This window comes from Tachysurus vachellii, chromosome 1 (genome assembly GCF_030014155.1).
Source record: "Tachysurus vachellii isolate PV-2020 chromosome 1, HZAU_Pvac_v1, whole genome shotgun sequence".
Classification (NCBI taxonomy): domain Eukaryota; kingdom Metazoa; phylum Chordata; class Actinopteri; order Siluriformes; family Bagridae; genus Tachysurus; species Tachysurus vachellii.
Genome location: NC_083460.1, coordinates 35,570,406 through 35,589,543, shown reverse-complemented (window position 1 = coordinate 35,589,543; position 19,138 = coordinate 35,570,406). Strand labels below are relative to the sequence as shown.

The window sequence follows — 19,138 nt, the reverse complement described above, 5'->3', positions numbered from 1 at the left end:
ATTTCAGATCTGAGTCTTTTGATTTAATACAATTATGCAATGTTGTTCTAGGAAGCAAAAACAGGCACGGAGTCATCCATCAGCCAGACATTAAACCGCTGACAGGTGAAACGCGTGTTGAGGGATGAGATATATTAGACTGTAAATAATAATTACCTTTCGTTTTCACCTGTCTTGGAGGAAGCGTATGTTAAGATCTCACCTTCCTTGTTTGGTTGCTGTCGTGTTATTGGGGAGAGCAAATGACCAAATTTAAAGAAAACAGGCGGAGAACCGTAGATGTCACTGAGGCTTGTATTCATGAAAATTCTTAGTGCAAAGAAAGAAATGTTCTTAGAAATGTGGGTCTTATCCCTTACAATAAAAAGAGAAGATCCTAGTCAAGATAAAAGTTATTCAGAAAGCATCTTAATCCTTAAAAGGGCTCATAAGTCATTTTTTTTTGTGTTATACAAAAAAACATTTTTTAGGTATGAAATTAACCCTTGTATGTTGTTCGGGTCTGTGGGGCCCATATTCATAAACATCATTAGTTTTGAAAAACTTTGCATCCTTGTAAATTTGTTGATTTTTTTCCACTCATAACTTGATTAAATTTGATTTTCTTTTTTTATTACATTTTATTAAAAAAACAACAAAAAACGAGTAGCACTTTAATTAAAAAATGTGATGTAATAAAGGTAAAGGGCAAATATTAACCATATATGCTGTTTAGATTGCTTGTAATTAGGATGAAGTAAACATCCTTAGAGTATTTTAACATAAAATTTTGGATTGTGTTGAATTAAAAACCCAAAAATGCAGCGGGTCCACCAGACCCACGAACACTGGCTGAGTAACAAAAATACGAACAACATACAAGGGTTAAAATGTCAGATTTTCCCAGCGTTAAATAGACAACAATATTTGATTCCTAGGAAATTCCATGTAAACTACCCATGACGATACATGATGCAGTGCTGATAGGTGCCTGAACTGCCTTTGAGAATTGTGACATGATATTGTTGTCACCTCACCCAGCTCTACCTGACATTTCTCAAAAAGTGTCAGGAATAGTGACGAGGACTTTTAAGACACTTTTTTTTTAAGAGAGTTTTTTTTTACTGCATTTGTAACATACAGATGTTAGCGCATCTTTAATAGGTCACAAGCGTAATCCCTACACGATGTAGCCTTAAATATCTCAACACAGAGACCAAGTGAAGACTCATAATAGAGCAGATTTTAAAAGTGCTCAGTTTTGTTTTTTTTTAATTGGAAAACCAATCACAGTCTTTAAAAGCATGTGTCACACCTAGTAACATGTATAGCCCCGCCTCCTCTCCAAGATATAAGTGTTAGTAATTTCCTTGCTCTGAGATTGGTCCTGAATCACTGTTGAGATAAGATTCCTAGTCTATTTTTAAGCTAAATTTGGAGCTCTCAGATGATTCTAAACAAGTCCCTTTTTCACATCTAAAAATAAACTTCAATGCTAAAACTGAAGTGACAGGGCTGTCATTGTATCCATGCTATAAAGTGAGCACATAATGAGTTATGTTTCTTGAATAGTGAATGTAGATTTGTCCACTAAAAACCTTATAAAGTCATTCTAATCTATCCAGATTTCATCGTCAAATTAGTTTCAAATTTACAGATATCACGGTTCTAGATTTTAACAGCCCAACCTGTCATGGTAAAAGTGTAACTATATAATGTGAGCCTTCGAAAACACCTCTTGGTTTAGTGTCACTGTTTACTCACACTACAGGTCTGGTCTATTCCTTACAAAGCTGCACTTTAACAGGATTGGAGACAAGCCAACTGAACTGCTGATCGTGTGGCGATTGCGTCTAGAGATGAAAATAACTGGAGATGGCTGTGGACTCGCGTCTTGTTTCAATACAAGTGGTTTAAAGACCAAAGACTATGATCAGGCATTGTATTTTGCTGCCAGTACCAAATCAACATAGATGCTGTGTTGTGTTCCACGTACCTCTGACTACTTTCACGATTAAAGCCGGGTGGACATTCCATCATGCACTCGCCGCCGTGGATGACAAAGCGCTCCAGGTACGGCAGGTGGGCCACGGAGCACATCTCTAAGGTGATGCAGCGCCACCCCTCGAATATGTACGTGCCTGGAGGACAATGCTCCTCGCAGCGGCCTTCGTGGGAGTAGTGCTGGCAGGCGGCGCAGGCCGTGGCACTGTCTGGAGATGTGCAGCTTCCCAGGCACTGAGCGTGGCAGCACTCCCCCGAATCCATACATGCCCGCTGCCCACATCGCTCTGGGCACACTAAATAAGAGAGAGAGAGAAAGAAAGAGAGTGAGAGAGTGAGAGAGAGAGAGACGTTAACATCCACTTCACTTTAACAATGATTACAACACCAATTCCTGCTGTGTTCCCTGAGTTGAGTGCAGCATAAAAAAAAGGTGAAGATTTGAAGAGACTTATAGATTTAGCTATCAAAGTGCAGCTGAAGCCACAACAAATCCACCTCAGTAATTTGAGAGGACTGTTTTGGTTTTGCCAGAGGCGCCAATGGCACTGCGAGTGAACAGGAAAGCCAGATGTTCTCTTTAGAACCAAAGGAAAGGTGGTGCTCTTGCTTTTCAAAGGTTTAACAGACTTTAAGCAGCTTTCATTTTGCCCGAAATAAAAAAGATAAAACTGCAGCAGGAAAAGGCACTGAAGTTTCGAACGTTAGAGATTCTAACCAAAACCGTTTACCGTTCAAGCTTTAATCAAATTGTTTCAAAAGAAGCAACGATTACATAACACAAGAGTTTTGCCAGCAACTCACGGAACTAACGAACAATGACTAAAGCAAAACCGTGAGCTCTGTTTTGGTAACTTTATTTTGTTTCCGCTGATTATTACAGAACTACGATGGAAAGAAAAACATTTGGAAATTACAGCAGCATTTAAAATGTAGTTGGCCACAAACGTTCGATTTACATTTAGTCTGCAGTTATTGATGCATCGTTTTCTCTAAACGGAGACTAGTCTGTCCCTACTGATCTGTCCAACTAAAACTGGTGCAAATTAACATCTAATTCAGATCTAATTTCAGTTTAATTTGATGTGCACAGTGTTCAAGATAAACAACCGACACTATAAAGCAATGCTACACACAAACACTACTTAACCATCACAGAAAAAAATAGAATTGCAAGTTTGCATATCTGCCAACCTCGAAGTGGAACAACGTGTAGACCTACGTGTCTAAAAACGTGCGAATATACTTCACTTTCAGACCTGTACGTGTGCACGCACAGCTGCAGTGGTGTTTATACGCTCACGTTCGGAACCTATGTACATCTGGAGGATTAAAAACAGTGTCCACTAGATGGCATGTCAGAGCCAAAACATCCGTCTGTCAGGTTTCCATGTTAAACTGTAACGTTCAGCGATTTCATGCGCAGAAGTCCAAGTTGTCCTGTTTAATCTTTAAAACTTTCTGCCATCAGCCTGTCTGTTTTCATGATCTCAGGTCTTTCGAATCAAAGGCTGACAAAACAGACCTTTGTACGGGTTATAGAAGAGATTTTTTTAAATTCAAACAAACTGTAATAGGAAACCGGTGGGTTGATATTTATGAGCTATAAAATGAGTTATAAAAATTATATTTACTCTTGGACAGTCAAGGTGTGATTATTTTCTAAAAATGTGCATAAGGCATGTAGTCATTTTGCCTACGCAGAATTAAAAAGCCTTAAGAGATTAAAGTAATAACAGGGGTTTGCATATTATACAGTGTATTTACAGTAACCACCAGGCTCTTGGGGGTGAAGAGCTGTCTCTCATGAATTAGTTAAGACACTGACATGGTTCCAGGTGTTAAAGATGTTGCTGGAGCATCACATTTATTTGTAGTGTTATCTAGAACCACTTCATCTTTTACTCTGTCACAAAACATGCAAGGGTTTTCCCACTTTTGCCAAAAAAAAAAAAAAAAAAAAAAAAAAAAAATGATCACATTTAATCTGCAACTCCATTCATCTACACTTATCCTACTGGGTCAAGAAGAACCTGAAGCCTTTCCTAGGAGACTCAGGACACAAGGCAGGTTACACTAGGACTCGGGACATAAAGCCTGGACAGGATTGGTGGCAACGCTGATAAATATAAATAATTGATGTTAACTATTTACATTTTTATTTGACATGAATAATTTCCATACGTGTTCCATTTGCAGGTTGAAGAATCTGTGGGTGTATTTTGGAGTGATAAGTCATAGCCGTGTATATCAGTGTTTAAATACAGATGTTTTAATTGTGGCATGTGAGCTTTGTGACTATTTTCAGACCAGAAGCCTTCAGCCACTTCCGTGCCCTCCTGATGTCTCACTAAAGATCAGCCTCTCAGGTGTCCACATGATCAGCCACAGGGACGCGATTACAGATGAATGGGGGCTGAATTACAGTGAGAAAATACTGTGTTCTGTTGTTGCATTAAAAAAAGTTGCATAAAACCACATCAGTGGCTGATCGTCCACATGCTGAATGTAAAGGGTTTCTCCTGGTTAGGGTCTGGGGTTCAGTCTCACACACAAATCCAGGCCACAGATTCCACTCAGCTACAACTACCAACCAGATCCCTGTGCTATCATTCTAAATAAGAGCGCATTGTAAAAGACGAGAGAGAGAGAGAGAGAGAGAGAGAGAGAGAGAGAAAGAAAGAGAGAGCGAGAAAGACGAGAGAGAGAAAGAGAGAGAGAGAAAGACGAGAGAGAGAGAGAGAGAGAGAGAGAGAGAGATCTGAATCAGGTCAGAACACCAGTAAAAAAAACACCAGCTTTGGCACAGAAACAGCCTACATTTATTTAAATGAGCTCCTGCTTCTTGCGCTTGATGATGATCGTTCTCACGATTTCCACAGTGGCCAGAGGCATTAGTGACAGGCTGGGAGCTCAGATATCAGTTCAGGTGACACCAGTACTGAAACTTCAGTAGAGGGGGCTGGGGTGGGATGGGGTGGGGACTCCACCATGACAAATGAGATCGTTCGACAATTGCCCTCACAACACACTCCCTCTCAGTTCATGTGAACTCGGGTGACCCAGAAGGATTAGAACCCAAACAAAGTGCCTGACGCTGTTAGCAGAGTTCTGCTATAACGGAGAAGCCGTTACGTGTGAATTCTTGACACCGAAGCCATCGGCCGTCCTCCAGAAGTTTCCTATTGATTAGATGCAAGCCTGCAGTAACGATGTGTTAATGGTGTATAGAGTTCGTTGCGTGTGTGTGTAAATGTGTAAACTGAGAACATCCGCTTATGCAAAACGTTAATTTGAATATCAAAGTCAATGACGGCGTAGGGAAAAAAATGTGGAGCAACACGAGGAGATAACTCTGCACCAGGGCAGGGAAACATAAGATAACAGACATTGTGATCAATTATGATAATCACAATTTCTCATAATACTCTGTGGTGGATAGTTATATAATTAACAGTTTTATTTACTGGAAGCAGCTGATGCACATACAATTTTTTTAATGTTAGAACCAAAAAAACAACAAAAGAAATTTTCATTTGGTATGAATTTAAATGCCAGATTTCCCCAGCGTTAAAGAGACAAAAATGCAACAACATTTGATTCCTAGGAAATTCCATATAAACTACCCATGACGCAGTGCTGATAGGTGCCTGAACTGCCTTCGAGAATCGTGACATGATATTGTTGTCACCTCACCCAGCTCTACCTGACATTTCTCACGTCTCTGGATAATCATCGTGAGCTGACTACAGTGGAAAGCGAGCAAGAGCGAGCGAGTAAAGAAAGAAGTGTGAGCAAGGGCTAGAGGCTGTTAAAATGTAGATAACCTTGAGGCGTGCTCCAGCAGGCCAGATATACGGGTTAAAAAAACAGGAGGGAGCAAAATGGAAAGTTTCCACAGGAGATGATTTGTCATTCTCAACAGGCCTTTTATTTCCCTGAAGCAGCTGCTAATAGAAAAACATCCGTGTAATGTTGGTAGATGTGCCTCAGGTACAACTTGAGTGGAAAATGACTACACATTTCATCGGGGTATCAGAGTTAACGGAGGAAACATCTTAAAACAATTGTTATGTAACAGACACTAGGCATTTTTATTAAATCAGAGGGTGAAGGACAATTTCTGTTTACTGGTAATATTAAGAAAATGTCCACAGTGCAGGTTTAATCACAGGGTGTAAAACAGCCTCATTGTTGTTCAATAACACAAATCTACACTACATGGCCAAAAGTATGTGGACACCTGACTGTCTTCTCCAATCTGCTGCTGCAAAGCTGGAAGCACACGCTCGTAGCAAACACTCGTATAGGATGTTTTTGTAACGCTTCGCTGAAACTAAGAGGCCCAAACCTGTTCCAGCATGACTATATCCCTGTGTATAAAGAAGACATGGTTTGTTAAGGATGGAGTGGAAGAACTCAAGTGTCCTGAACAGAGCCCTGACCTCAACACCTTTGGGATGAACTGGAACACTGACTGCACCACAGACCTGACACCAGTGTCTGGCCTTACAAATGCGCTTATGGCTGAATGAACACAAATCCCCACAGCTGGAAGAGTGAAGCTCAGAGCAATAATAAAGGAAGGCTACACCTTGAATGGGATGTTCAACAAGCATGTGTGTGTGTGTGTGTGTGTGTATTAGTCAGGTATATACTTCATACTTTTTTATATACACTAGTCATACTTTTGGGAACTCTCAAGAACGCTCGCACACACGCAAGCACACACGCTCGGTGTCACAGTCCGATCAACTTGTTGGATCATTAGATGTCATAAAGCAGAAATAAATCTAATCTTTGCAGTGTATCATATAGTTTACCAGCCGTGCTATGCTTCTGCTCAGTAAAAACATCATCATCATGAAGACATTTTTGCAAAGCCGTATTGATTTGCCCGATGTATGGAGACACGTTTTATGTCTAAATGCAATAAAATTTTTAACTTGCTTATAAGTTAACAATGTGGCTGTGAACTAAAAAATAAAGTCTATATATTATTATTTATTTTCTTAGCTCTACATTACAGATGTGTGAAATCCAGAAGCAGCGGGAAAATTAGCTGTGTGCTTTTTTGAGCCAGGAAGCTTGCGTTCAAAAGCAACATGACTAAATTTGGACGAGAATATTGCACTTGATTAAAGAATTCTCGAAAAACGGCAGAGCAAATTTGATCAGTGAACATCCTGCATTTGACAGACGTTCTAAATGTTTAACTTCCAAACAGAGCAGCTACGCTCCCAAAGTCTTCTGCCGATCTCGGCGTACGCTAATTCCTTCAGACACGCATCAAACGAACGTTTAATTTCCGTTGCGTCAGACTGTTCAGTTCTGTGGAAGTCACAGCAGCTGGAAAAGTCAAAGCAGTGAGCTAGAACAGCTGCAATGCGCGTACCGCACGAGGCTTCGCATAACATGCGCTGCATTCTTTCTCTGCACTGTTTTGGCTAGCCCTGTCGTGTCATTTATTTGCATTGTCTCTCTCTTACACGGTTAAAGGCCAGTCTACGGAGGCCACGTGTTCGTTTTTCAATCCTGCCATGGTTAGAGCGTTAGAATTCATATCGATGAGGTATAAAATCGATGCAAGTTGGTTGAATATCTAAAAACAGATTTTAAGAGTTTAAACAACTATTCTATTCTGGCAAACACCTAGTTATGGAATAACTCGCCAACATTTACTCTACACCTTTAAGTACCTGACACTCACACGACTGAACCCAAAATTTACTTGTGTGACTGCCAGTAACTTAAGGCCAGTAACTTAAGGCTGTTTTCAAACTTGAGTCCACACCTGGCAGCGATTCTGGGCTCATTTGGGGAGGAGCTTCTGATCACAGGTTTGCACATCGAAGAATTCCTTACCAAATGTGGCTTCATTGCGTAATGCTGTATGTCATTCAGGTTTGTAAAAATTAAAGGCAATCTCTACCACTGTTTATTATCATTGTTATATTTCTTTGGTACGAATCCTCAAGTGGTGCAGAACAGCATGCAGAAAAGTGATAGACAAAGACTAATACCAAATGAAACTGGTGTTTTTTCTGTGAATTAATGAATAATCCAAATAGAATTTTGTGTCTTACTTTAGCTCAAAACACAAACTGTGCAAGCAAAGCCTGTGACTTGAATCTGCCCAGATATAACGTATTCAGTGTTTGGAGCTGAATCCATTTTTATTTCAGTGCCCCCTTTGCTCTTTATATTAATAAAGTCTTCTTCCCGGATAACAACCCTTTTCCTGCCATCAAGATGAAACAGGAAGTTACAAGTTGGACCAATCACACACCTCTACAACCAGGGATCAATTCTCTGGACTGCTCTCAGATCAAAATCAGCCACAAGAAACTGTCCTTAGCCTAGGGAAAAAACCTCAAGCGTAAAAACAACCTAAGAAACATCCGTATATCGCATGCCCTAACTGGTCTCCTGTTTTCTGCTTGCTTTTCCTCAACTGTCCAAAAGCCAAAAATAATCCGAGACAACAGAGTTTACTAAACAGTTAGTCAAATCGCTCCGCATGCTGGCGAATATGTTCTTCAAAATAATGTCACAATTGGGCAACGACCCAAAGCAGTGCATTTCCACTGCAGAGCTGAATGCAGATGAACAGCAGGACTGCGAACCTCATTCAGGAATCCATCAGCTCAAAAACTGGCCAAAGGGAACAGCTCTGGTGTGTTATAGCTGGTAGCTCCGTCCTGTTGACTAGGTTACAAAATAGCAGCTCATTACCTTCTAAAAGGTTTTAAAGGTGGGGTCTCCGTTGTTTGAGAAATGCTACAGAAAACTGTGTTGGGCCGCCAAACAAAACAAAAACAAAACTAACGTGTAGCCAATGAACAGAAAGTGGCGCGTCTTATCAATATGGGTGGAGAGTGTGTTCAGTGCGCATGTGTGACATTAGCAGAAAGCGGTTTTAACATTGACATGGTGAATAAAAACAAAGAAAGAAAGCGAAAAAAGGCTTACGATAAGGCAAGAAGCAGGACCCGTGTTAATATAGGATCAGCTTTCCAGCGCTGGAGAGAACTGAATGTCTTCCGCATGAAACGGAGATAAACCTTTCACGGTACAACGCACAGTATTACAAAAACACATTTGTATTACCATAGTATTACTCATGGAGTATCCCCTCGGTCAGCTGCCCCAGCAGGTTCCACCATAATACTTGTCTGGGTTATACTTGTCTGGCGTATGTGTGGGGGCGGAGCTATCAAAACAGGCGTGGGACCCATTTGGGTTAGGGGCGTGTTTGTTTTGGTGATTTCAAATGTCAACATTTGCTTTCAAACAACGAAGACCCCACCTTTAATGCTATGGCATTAATGTAGAACATTGCGTTTGCACCCTCACAGAAGATCGACAGCGTTTGGGCTGCAGCGCAAGTATGTGACTGTGTCAAAACAGAAACGTTACATTCTCTTGCCAGACATAATTGTGAAGTTTCTGTAGTTAATAAGTGCTGGAGTTATGTGACAGTTGTATACTGGCCTTGGCTTTGGTAGTGTTTCCATACCTGCATGCTCTTGATTCAGGGTGTGCTGCTCCACCATGAAGCAAATTAACTTGAAACATTCAGCAGTTTTGTAAATCAGTAAAGAACTGTGTTTTTCTGACTGTGCAGAATAGCACTCAAACAAACAAAAACACCAAACAAAACACAACTGAGTTGCGTTGTGTTCTTCATGCACGTTCATGATGCCACAAGATAAACAGAAATGCACCAGGGCTCACCAGAATCAGACCAACATCACAGGGTTGTAGCAAACACATTTGTAAACTAGAGCAAAAATATTGTTCCTGCTCAGATTGAAATCCATATAAATCTCTCGTCCCAGGTGCCTGACCGTCATTTCTCCAACCCTGAACACGTGCTCGCATTAATGAACGTCCCTTTATTTGTCAGGGAAATGATGCAAATCTGTCTGCCCAGATGAGATTAAAAACCTCGAATGACACTCTTTGTTGTCCATCAGCGAGCTCTCGCTGTCAACCAATCGTAAATCACCACTAGCAGAATTGATCAACTCACTACAGACCGTGGAGAGTAATATCATGTTAGTGCAGCTTTTACAAAACAGGCCTCCTCACTCCTACACACACACGCACACACCCCCACCAACCCACACACACAAGCAGCCTCATGGCACAAACAGAAGAACCATGGAACACACGCCTTAGGCCTTTTTATTTTTAGTCAACACCGTCACCTCGGTCTCACTTCCCTATTAATTCAGGAAACTCTCCAAGTTCATTTGAGGTCCTCGCAGCTCTGCTGATCTTGGCTGCTCCAAAGCAGCATGTCTAAGGAAATCAGGTTGCACTTGCTGGCACAGTGTGTCCTCTGCCTCTCTTCTTCTCTCTCACCCTTCTCGATCTGAGCGTGTGTGAGGAAAGAACGTCAAGAAAGTGACAATATGGAGCCTAAAATTCTGCATTTTAAACTAAATCTACTGAAGATTTCAATTCAATACAATGTTATTTTATTTATTTATTTTTTACAGCTCAAACAAAAACGGCTGCGCTGTCTTCCTGTGTTGATCGAAACTGTACACTAAGGATCAAGCTCAAGTTTCCTCGTCATTCATCTCCTGCGGCGGAGCGTCGCTCTGGTGAGAGAAAGACGGATCGTCCATCATCATCATCATCGTCACCATCATCAACCAGACAGCCTGAAGCTTCCCAGAGCAATAAAGCACGTTATGAAGGTAGCAGAGCATTATGAGCGTTAAGAGGCAACCCACATCAAGTTGATGGATTTTCTATTCGGGCAGAAGGCAGCTGCGGCTAGTGTTAAGTAGTCTCGCTACTGGAAAACACGGCAGAACATTTCCAATGACATGTTGAGGCACGAACTTAAAAAACAAATCAATCAGGCTTTCCTCAAAGAGAAAGCACAAACATTTGCTACTTTCCTGAAAGTCCTGCCCACATTGACATCAACACAAACCAGCTATAATTACAGTCTGAGAGCTTAAAAGGCAGTAAACAAATTCAAAGCAGTCCAGTGATAAGAAACACAGGCATCTTTTTATACAGAGAAAGAACAGATAGGAATAATAAGAAAGGAAACAGACAGGGCTCGCACACAAAGATGCTCCATGAGATAAAGGTATTAGTGGACGCTGTATAGATACTCAGCATTTTCCCAGTGAGTTTAGAACCTCCTGAGTTTCCAGATCACAAAGCCTTGTGTGTTTGTGTGTACTTTTTTATACTCATTTGAGCATTATAACCAGTTTCACTCAATTAATGGTATGCTGTGTGTACTGCATTAGTTATGGCAGAGCGAACACACCTTCATCTGATTGTATCCTGCAAGTTTGTACTCATCTGGTGGTCCAATCTAAACCATTTGCACAAAATGTTTTCTCGATTTGCATGAAAAAAAAAAACCCCCCGTGATGTGTTTATTGTAAAGATTGTCCTGCACAACTGGATGAATAAAAACTAATGTAAAGATTCCAGTCACCTTTTCAGGTATGAAAAGAAAAGATAGAGAAAAAAAACACATAGAAAACTTAAACAAACAAAAACAGGTGTTAGAAAAATGGCACCAAACCAGCTGCTAAAAAATCATCAGTTTATCTTTTGTCGTCTGAAAAAGGTGCCATTAAATAAAATAAAAAGCATTAGCCATCATAATGTATTTTATATATTCATTTGATTTTGACTTTTCTCACAGCCACCATTAAAGGACCGCTGGTCTGAATTCTTTTTTTTTTTATTTGCCTTTGTTAATCAATGTGTTAAAATATTAGATGAAATGTGTTACATGGTACATTAAGTCAAATACGAACAAATAATTATGAAGTTTTTTTTATTTAATTGTAGAAAACATTGTTTGTATTTATGCCACCTGATACCAAAACACTAATGTTTACACTTTTGGGAGAAATACTACACAATAATACAGAAATATAAAATCTATAATATGATACATCGCAATGTTTGTTTTTTTGGATCATTTCAATTTTTTTTGGTCTAAAAAAAACAGTGGAAATTTGCTGTGACTTGAGTTTATGGTATCATTTCTATTCCTGCTATACATGAAATTCTTGATTAAAACATAAGTTAAAAAAAAAAAAAAAAAAAAAAAAAAATTTTTCCTCCAGGAAATGGCTTTATTACCTCAAGGATTCTTATAATGGCCAGTTTGATAAAAACAAGCTGCTGGCAGCAAAATCTGCAGCTTTCTGTTTTAATCGCTTGTATTATGTGCACAAAGTGGATGGAAACTTGGCCGTGTTTGTTGTTGTCCTGTTGTGGTGAGGGTGCAGCAGCAGTCTGGGGTGTAGACAGGGGGATTTTAGAGGTCTTGTTTGTGTAAGTCTTGCGAGTTGCTAATAGCTGAAGTGGCAGTGAGGGAGTCGGCCACGGCACAGGGTAAAAGATGAACACCGTTCATTAAAAGCCTCTGGTTGCAAACAGCCATTAATCAGGGCCAAGATTGTTGGGGCAGTTCCACTGATATACTGTTAGCTGTCCCGATTTGCAGCAGATGTCCAGTATGAGGTCTCTGTCATTGCAGTGACTGTTGTGATGTCAGTGTACTCCCAGCACACAGACCACTGATTAGGCGCTCCAGGCCAGTACGAAGGATCATCAGTGTCTGGCCGGATGGAGCCACTCCAGCCATACAGGACTGTTTTGAGAAAACAGACTGGAACATGTTCAGGGAAACTGCCATCTATGACCAGCACATTTGTCTGGAGGAATACACGGACTCTGTGTCTGGGTACATAGAGAAGTGCATTGAGGACGTCAGTTTTGATAAAACCATAACCACGTGAGCTAACCAGAAGCCTTGGTTGATGGGTAAGGTCGGTGTCCTGCTCAAACAGAGGGATACTGCCTTCAAGTCAGAAGAACAAGGGCATCTCGGGTCAGTGAGGGCTCAGCTTTCCAAAACAATCAAGAAAGCAAAATGCCAGTATGAACAGAAAATTAACATTCACTTCTGCGATACTAAGGACTCCAGACACATGTGGCAGGGTGACACTTGAGTAGTGGGACTCATCCGAAACGACAACTCATGAGCTGCTGTCACAACAACAATTTGTCTCTAAATGTAAACAAGACAATGGAGATCGCTGTCGACTTCCGGAGAAGGTCGGCTGAGCACACTGCTCTTCTCATCAATGGCTCAATGGTGGAGAGTCTCAGTAGTACCAGGTTTCTTGGAGTACACATTTCTGACGACCTCACCTAGACTACTAATACTAACTTTACAGTGAAGATGGCGCAACAACGTCACATCTCGCAAAGACTAAAGAGAGTCAGCCTCCCACCACCCATCCTTACCACCTTCTACAGAGGAACTGTGGAAAGCATCCTGGCCAGCTGCATCACTGTGTGGTTTGGAAATTGCAAAACCTTAGAACGCAAGACCCTACACACAGCGAGGAGAGCTGAGAAGATTAGAGGAGTCTCCATCCCCTCTATCTTCCAGGCAAGAGCATCTGCCAATTTCAATTTACAGTTTCTCTCTTTATTTATCCTTTTTTTTGCACCTACATTTTACATTTTCATTTTTATTGTATTTTCTCTCACTACAAGGAACTTGAATTTGAAAACCCGGGGACACTTAAATAGGAATATGCTTTGTGGAACATCTGATCATCAGCCAATTAAAGTTTTAAAGAATTTCCTTTTTTTAAGTGTATATATATATATATATATATATATATATATATATATATATATATATATATATATATATATATATATATATATATAATTAATTTTTTTCTTTTTTTTTTAATGAAATAAAGAAACTTAAGGGCAAACGTGAGTGTGAATGTGTTTCTGGCACTGGGCCGCTGAGATGCTGGGTGTCTGTTTGCTCTGTTCAGCCCACAAGCTTTTGAACATTCATGATGTTCAAATAACACGGTGTGAGGTGGCCAGGTCCTGGAGCTTTGGCACAACGGGCACAGCTTGGCTGGTACAGCTGTCACTTCTGATTTCCTGTCTCCTGCGCCTACGTTTTATAGCAGCAGAATCCACACTGACGAAGACAAGGGTGTCACCTATAAATAATAATCCATAACAAAGTGCACCTGTGCCATGTCTCCAGGACAAACTGTGCTTCAGTTAGCTTGCAGGAAAAGCAGTGACAGCCCTAAGTCTGCGACAAACTGTTACTGCAACCAGGCTGCAGAATTGTATCCATGGCCATATCACTGCCTGCATCTTATAAACACTTCACCATGTGCAAAAGATACAGGATTCAGATTACTGCTTTAGGACCTTGTTTATGGGAAAAGAAATGGTAGGACATGGCTGTGGTGTACACACACACACACACCTTCAAGTTAATAATCAACAATAAAAATGGGCAGAACAGTGTGATCTCCATGACTTTGCTTATGGCATGGTTGTTAGTGACAGATGGGCTGGTTTAAGTGTTTCGGAAACTGAGCTCCTCTAAATGATCACACTTTCCATCCACGATGAGCAGAGAAGCATCTCAGACGGCACAACACGCCAGACCTTCTGCCACATGACTGACTCCTAATAAAGACATCAATGAGCATGTAGGTCAGGGTCAAATTAAAGACATAACACTTGTCTGGTTACTTCTGTGGAAATTAGCCTACAGTGGAAGAGTCGGACCCAGCGATACACCCATGACTGAAAGTACTACAAGAGTAGAACGTGTTGACCTCATATGTCTGGCTTCACTCCCACAACATTTTACCTGACTATTCTGTTCAACATCATTTTAGAAATCATATATGATAAGACATTTGATTTGGTGTAGAATGTTTTTCACAACATAATTTATGTATTAGCATCAGTATTATTCAGATAAACATATCAACAGAAACATGTCTGAGACTGTTCTTGATCGATGGCTGTCGTAAGAAAGGAGCACACAATTTTGAGCACATAAATGATCTGTGTTTAGGTGAATCCTGAATGGCTCACCAAAAATGCTGAACATTAATCCCCCCCTTTCCACCAGAAAGAACCGGGTGCTGGTTCAGAGCTAGTGCTGGTGCTGGTTCGAAGTTGGTTCCATTGGTGAGCCTTCTAAGAACCGGTTTGCCTTTCCATGGGCTAGAGAGCCATCACAGAGCCGAGTCTTATGCCACTGTATACAACGTTATACAGCAACACAAACACATCAACAATGGCGGATCTTGCTTTACTGTTAACGCTCAAGGCTTTGTGAAACTACATTGGCATCCAAACATGGCGAATCCTGATTTAAAATGACATAAAAATGGCGTTAACGACGTTCTCTTTTGTCTTGTTGGTCACAGTAACCCTGCCCCAAGCCTCTGACGCAAGCAGTTCTCAAGTCTAGACCAGCAACGTTTTGGTGCTTCTGAAGAACCACTTTTCCTGGTTCAGAGCCAGTGCTTTGGCTGTCGAAAAAGAAAGAACTGATTATAAATTAGGCTCTGGCTCCGAACCAGCACTCAAACTGCCTCGGTGGAAAAGGGGAAGTAGATGCAGACTTTTTGAACACAAGTATCTATATTCATATTCATTCTAAAGACTCTGGTATTTACATTTAATGTCACAGCGAAGTTTTGAACTGTTTTAGGTCGAGTGCGAGTAAGTAAAAGTGGAGTCAGGGTTAGGCACGGTGACAGCAAACAGCAAGCAGCTTAGACATGTCTGAATCATAAGGATCTGATCCCTGTACCAGACAGGTGTTCCGTTCCTGCATGCACAGGATGTGCACTCCCTGATTCAGGCAGTCTGCCTCGAGCCATCAGGATTAGCTGTGGTGATTAAGAGCTGGGGGTGGAAAGGTGCGTTCAACCCGCGGTATCATAACAACTGTGCTCAATCTCTCAATATCTACATTAAATGCATAATAGAGTGTCATCTGTTTATGGAAAAAAATGATCTTGTTTTTATATTCTTGAAATAATTTCTCCATTGTGACACCAACAAAAGAAACCACCATATAGCAGGTGCGGTTTAAGTATAGGGCAGCAGGGGTTGATGATTGGCATGGCATACCTAAACCTACTTTTCTCTGGTTTTAAATGTCAATATTGACTTCCTTCTCTCTCTCCCTGTGCAGTGTGAGTGTGAGTGTGAGTGTGTGTGTGTGTGTGTGTGTGTGTGTGTGTGTATACAGCTGTGAGCACAGAGAAGCTGACATTGATGAGTGAGCTGGAAAGCTGTCAAGCTTATTTGTGTTGAAAGCTTTTACATAATTTTTTCGACTACCATGCAGCAGACATGAGAGTAAATGAAAAGCTTGCACATGACCGTACTTTGGGCCTGCTGCGTAATTGAGAGGCTTACAGTCGACTTTGTAATACGCTGCAACCAGGCGCTGTGCGAAGCAATTGCTTGCAATGACGTGCACAAGGCAGCGTGGCAAAATTTGTGGATGGACATGCTACACGACTAAACCTCCAAGTCGCCGTTACGGTGAAGGCGTGGACAACCCGAGGTACTGACTCGACTTCACTAGCATGCTAAACTCTCCACAATCAAAGCTTGACTAATTTAACTCCTGTTCTCACACACAACCTGCGTATTGTTTGTCTTTGTGAATACTGAACAGAACAAGCATTTCTGCCTCTTCCTCATCATCTTTCATTTGTTTATATAATTCTAGCAACATCACAGCTTTTGCCGTTCTTGCTAGATTCCTATCGCTATAGAACTGTTGGGAAATTTCAACAGCGCCACCTACAGAACAGCACCGGTCGTTATCAGACGGTACGATTGGTTTCATCTTCCTCATCCCTTGCAGGTGTTATCTGGGTGTTAATTACACTTGCACTCCACAGATTCCAGTTGGAGTACCAGGTATGACTGTGAAGCAAACGAGACAATCCTTCAGTGGATGTGGAGCTGACTACTCACATCATGAGGCAGGAGACAAAGCGAGGGTCGATTCAGAGCAGAACAGACTGGCAGTGTGCTCGGCCAGACGCTGGGGAACTGGAGAAGCCTTGTTCGGGCAGAACATGGCACTCTCTTCGTACATACTGACGAGTGTGTTGAACTAAAAGAGAAGAACTGGACTGTTGCTGTATTGGCGAGTTTGGGGGAAGGCAGAAAGTTGAACATTAATATTGTTACAGTGTCACGGTTAGTCATGGTGAAGGATCAGACCGTTACCTCAACGTTGACGCAAAGGGTACAGATTCAAATGCTTTCTGCTTGTGACTCGCCAAAACAATTTCACTCCAAACAATCCCCTCTGTCTGGATTCGCCATAAATCAGATTAGAGTGAAATCTGTCTCTCTGTGCAGTGCAGCACTCTCTCTATCAGCCTTTAACCACAAGGTGATAGACAACTAGCACCATTTATAAAGCTGGATACCACCAGATCCATAGTAATGTAATCTTATGAAAAATTACTCGTTTATTTAATTGGATAGCATAAATTTACTAACTAACATCAACCTCGACTTGATAAGATAAGATATACCTTTAATCGTCCCCCAATGGGGAAATTTCTCTTATATGCAACTTCTCTTAGATCCACTTCTAATATGGTAACTTGCATGAATTACAGCAAATTAACATCTGGATTAAACTGTTGAATTATTGGTTTGGATTACGAATAACAACGAGGAACCGACGTCATCATCCACAGCGACTTAAAGAAAAGCTTTCTGGTCTCCATCAAACACATCATCTACGATAGACGAGCCGGTCTATCTGCACACGGCAGTAAACAAATTCCTAAGCTGATTTAGTGCCTACTTATTATTTTAATGACACATAATAAAATAGTTTTACTCTGATGGATTACAATGTGCTCCAAGCTGTCTTTGAGTTTTGGGGGTGGCACTACATACCACTTTACGTCTGATCAACACACGTGAGAGCACATATCCGTTGTGTCCATGTACAAACATTTGCACACACACAGGTTATAACACTGAAACATTATATCGATTACTCCGTTACAGTGGCTCCTGTCGATTGGTGGGATATATTAGGCAGTATATATTAGCAGCAAGTAAACAGTCAGTTCTTGAAGTTGAGGCGTTGTAAGCAGGGAAAAAGGGCAAGGGGTAAAGATCTGACCCCTTTTCAACTTTCAACAACAAGGACAGATTTCACTATTACACTCTCCTAGGAGAAAACATCTATGAAATACCTAAACAACACGACTGACTTTGCATACTCTTCGGCAGAATTCAAAAGGAAATGTTCGTTGCATCTTCTTGAAAAATACCGTGCCTAAGAAAATTCCACGCACTCTCTGAAGCTTAGCGATTGTCACCCTCTCTGAACTTGGGGGCTGATTTCCCGGAGGACTGATTCATTCTGTCAGCATGTTGATTGTTCCACTGTGGCGTCTGAGGCCGTCTCGGAGCGGCGAGCACGTAGACGTGACTCTGCTGGAATTCGGCATGCCTTTCATGTGTAAAGTGGTCCCTTAACACACCAATGCTACAGTGCAGCAGCACGAAACGAGGAAAACACCACTCCGTTTCCAACCAAACACTCGCGTCACAGACAGACCTCGGGGCAAAGATCCTTATCTAGTCTGAAACAAAACAGCCTGACCTTATACTCACACACGGAAGAGCCTGTGAAGCCTTTAGTTTATGACCGGCCCGTAATGGAAACATAATACAAATACACATCTAAATGACAACAGGTTCTCATGAATCTAAGTAACGACCGAGTAAGAGGAGAGCATGACCCTCTGCCAGGTAGGTAGCGCAGTATTCTTGGAATAAAAAAAACCTTTGTGGCGTCAAAGGCAGGACAGAATAAAAGCTCTTTATCAGGACTTGATGTTATCCCAAATGAAGGTGAGGAATATAGCACTGTCAACTAGCCAAGAGAAACTGAACCTTTTTTTTTTTCCATCCCTTGTCTCAGACTGTTCCACACACTCACGTTACACACACCACCCTGAGTTATCAGCTGACTCGATCTCTCAGGACTATGGGAACACACCTGTGCAAGCACTTTTTGTCTGATCTGATTGTGCCATGTGAGGGCCTAAACTTTATGCCTCAGTGGCCTTTATTTCCTCGAATTTCAGCAGGGTTTCTATCCACCTAGTTCTATGTAACATTTAAAGTTGTCCTTCTTGGTAGTGATTTGTTTGCCAGAAACACCTTTACAATACACCTCAAACAGGAAGGATGCTACGTGAAGGACAACTAAAGGTCATACCCCTTTGCTTGTCCTGTGACCTTG

The 19,138-nt window shown here is 41.2% G+C and overlaps 1 protein-coding gene across 1 annotated transcript in view; it reads right to left on the bottom strand.

Annotated features, from left to right (window-relative positions):
- The window catches only part of igf1rb (insulin-like growth factor 1b receptor), a 62,846-nt gene that overhangs the window by 18,370 nt on the left and 25,338 nt on the right, over positions 1-19,138 (bottom strand). The window contains exon 3 of the mRNA XM_060884719.1: positions 1,976-2,279. Coding sequence (XP_060740702.1) covers positions 1,976-2,279 — 304 coding nt within the window. The remainder of the gene's footprint in view (positions 1-1,975; positions 2,280-19,138) is intronic.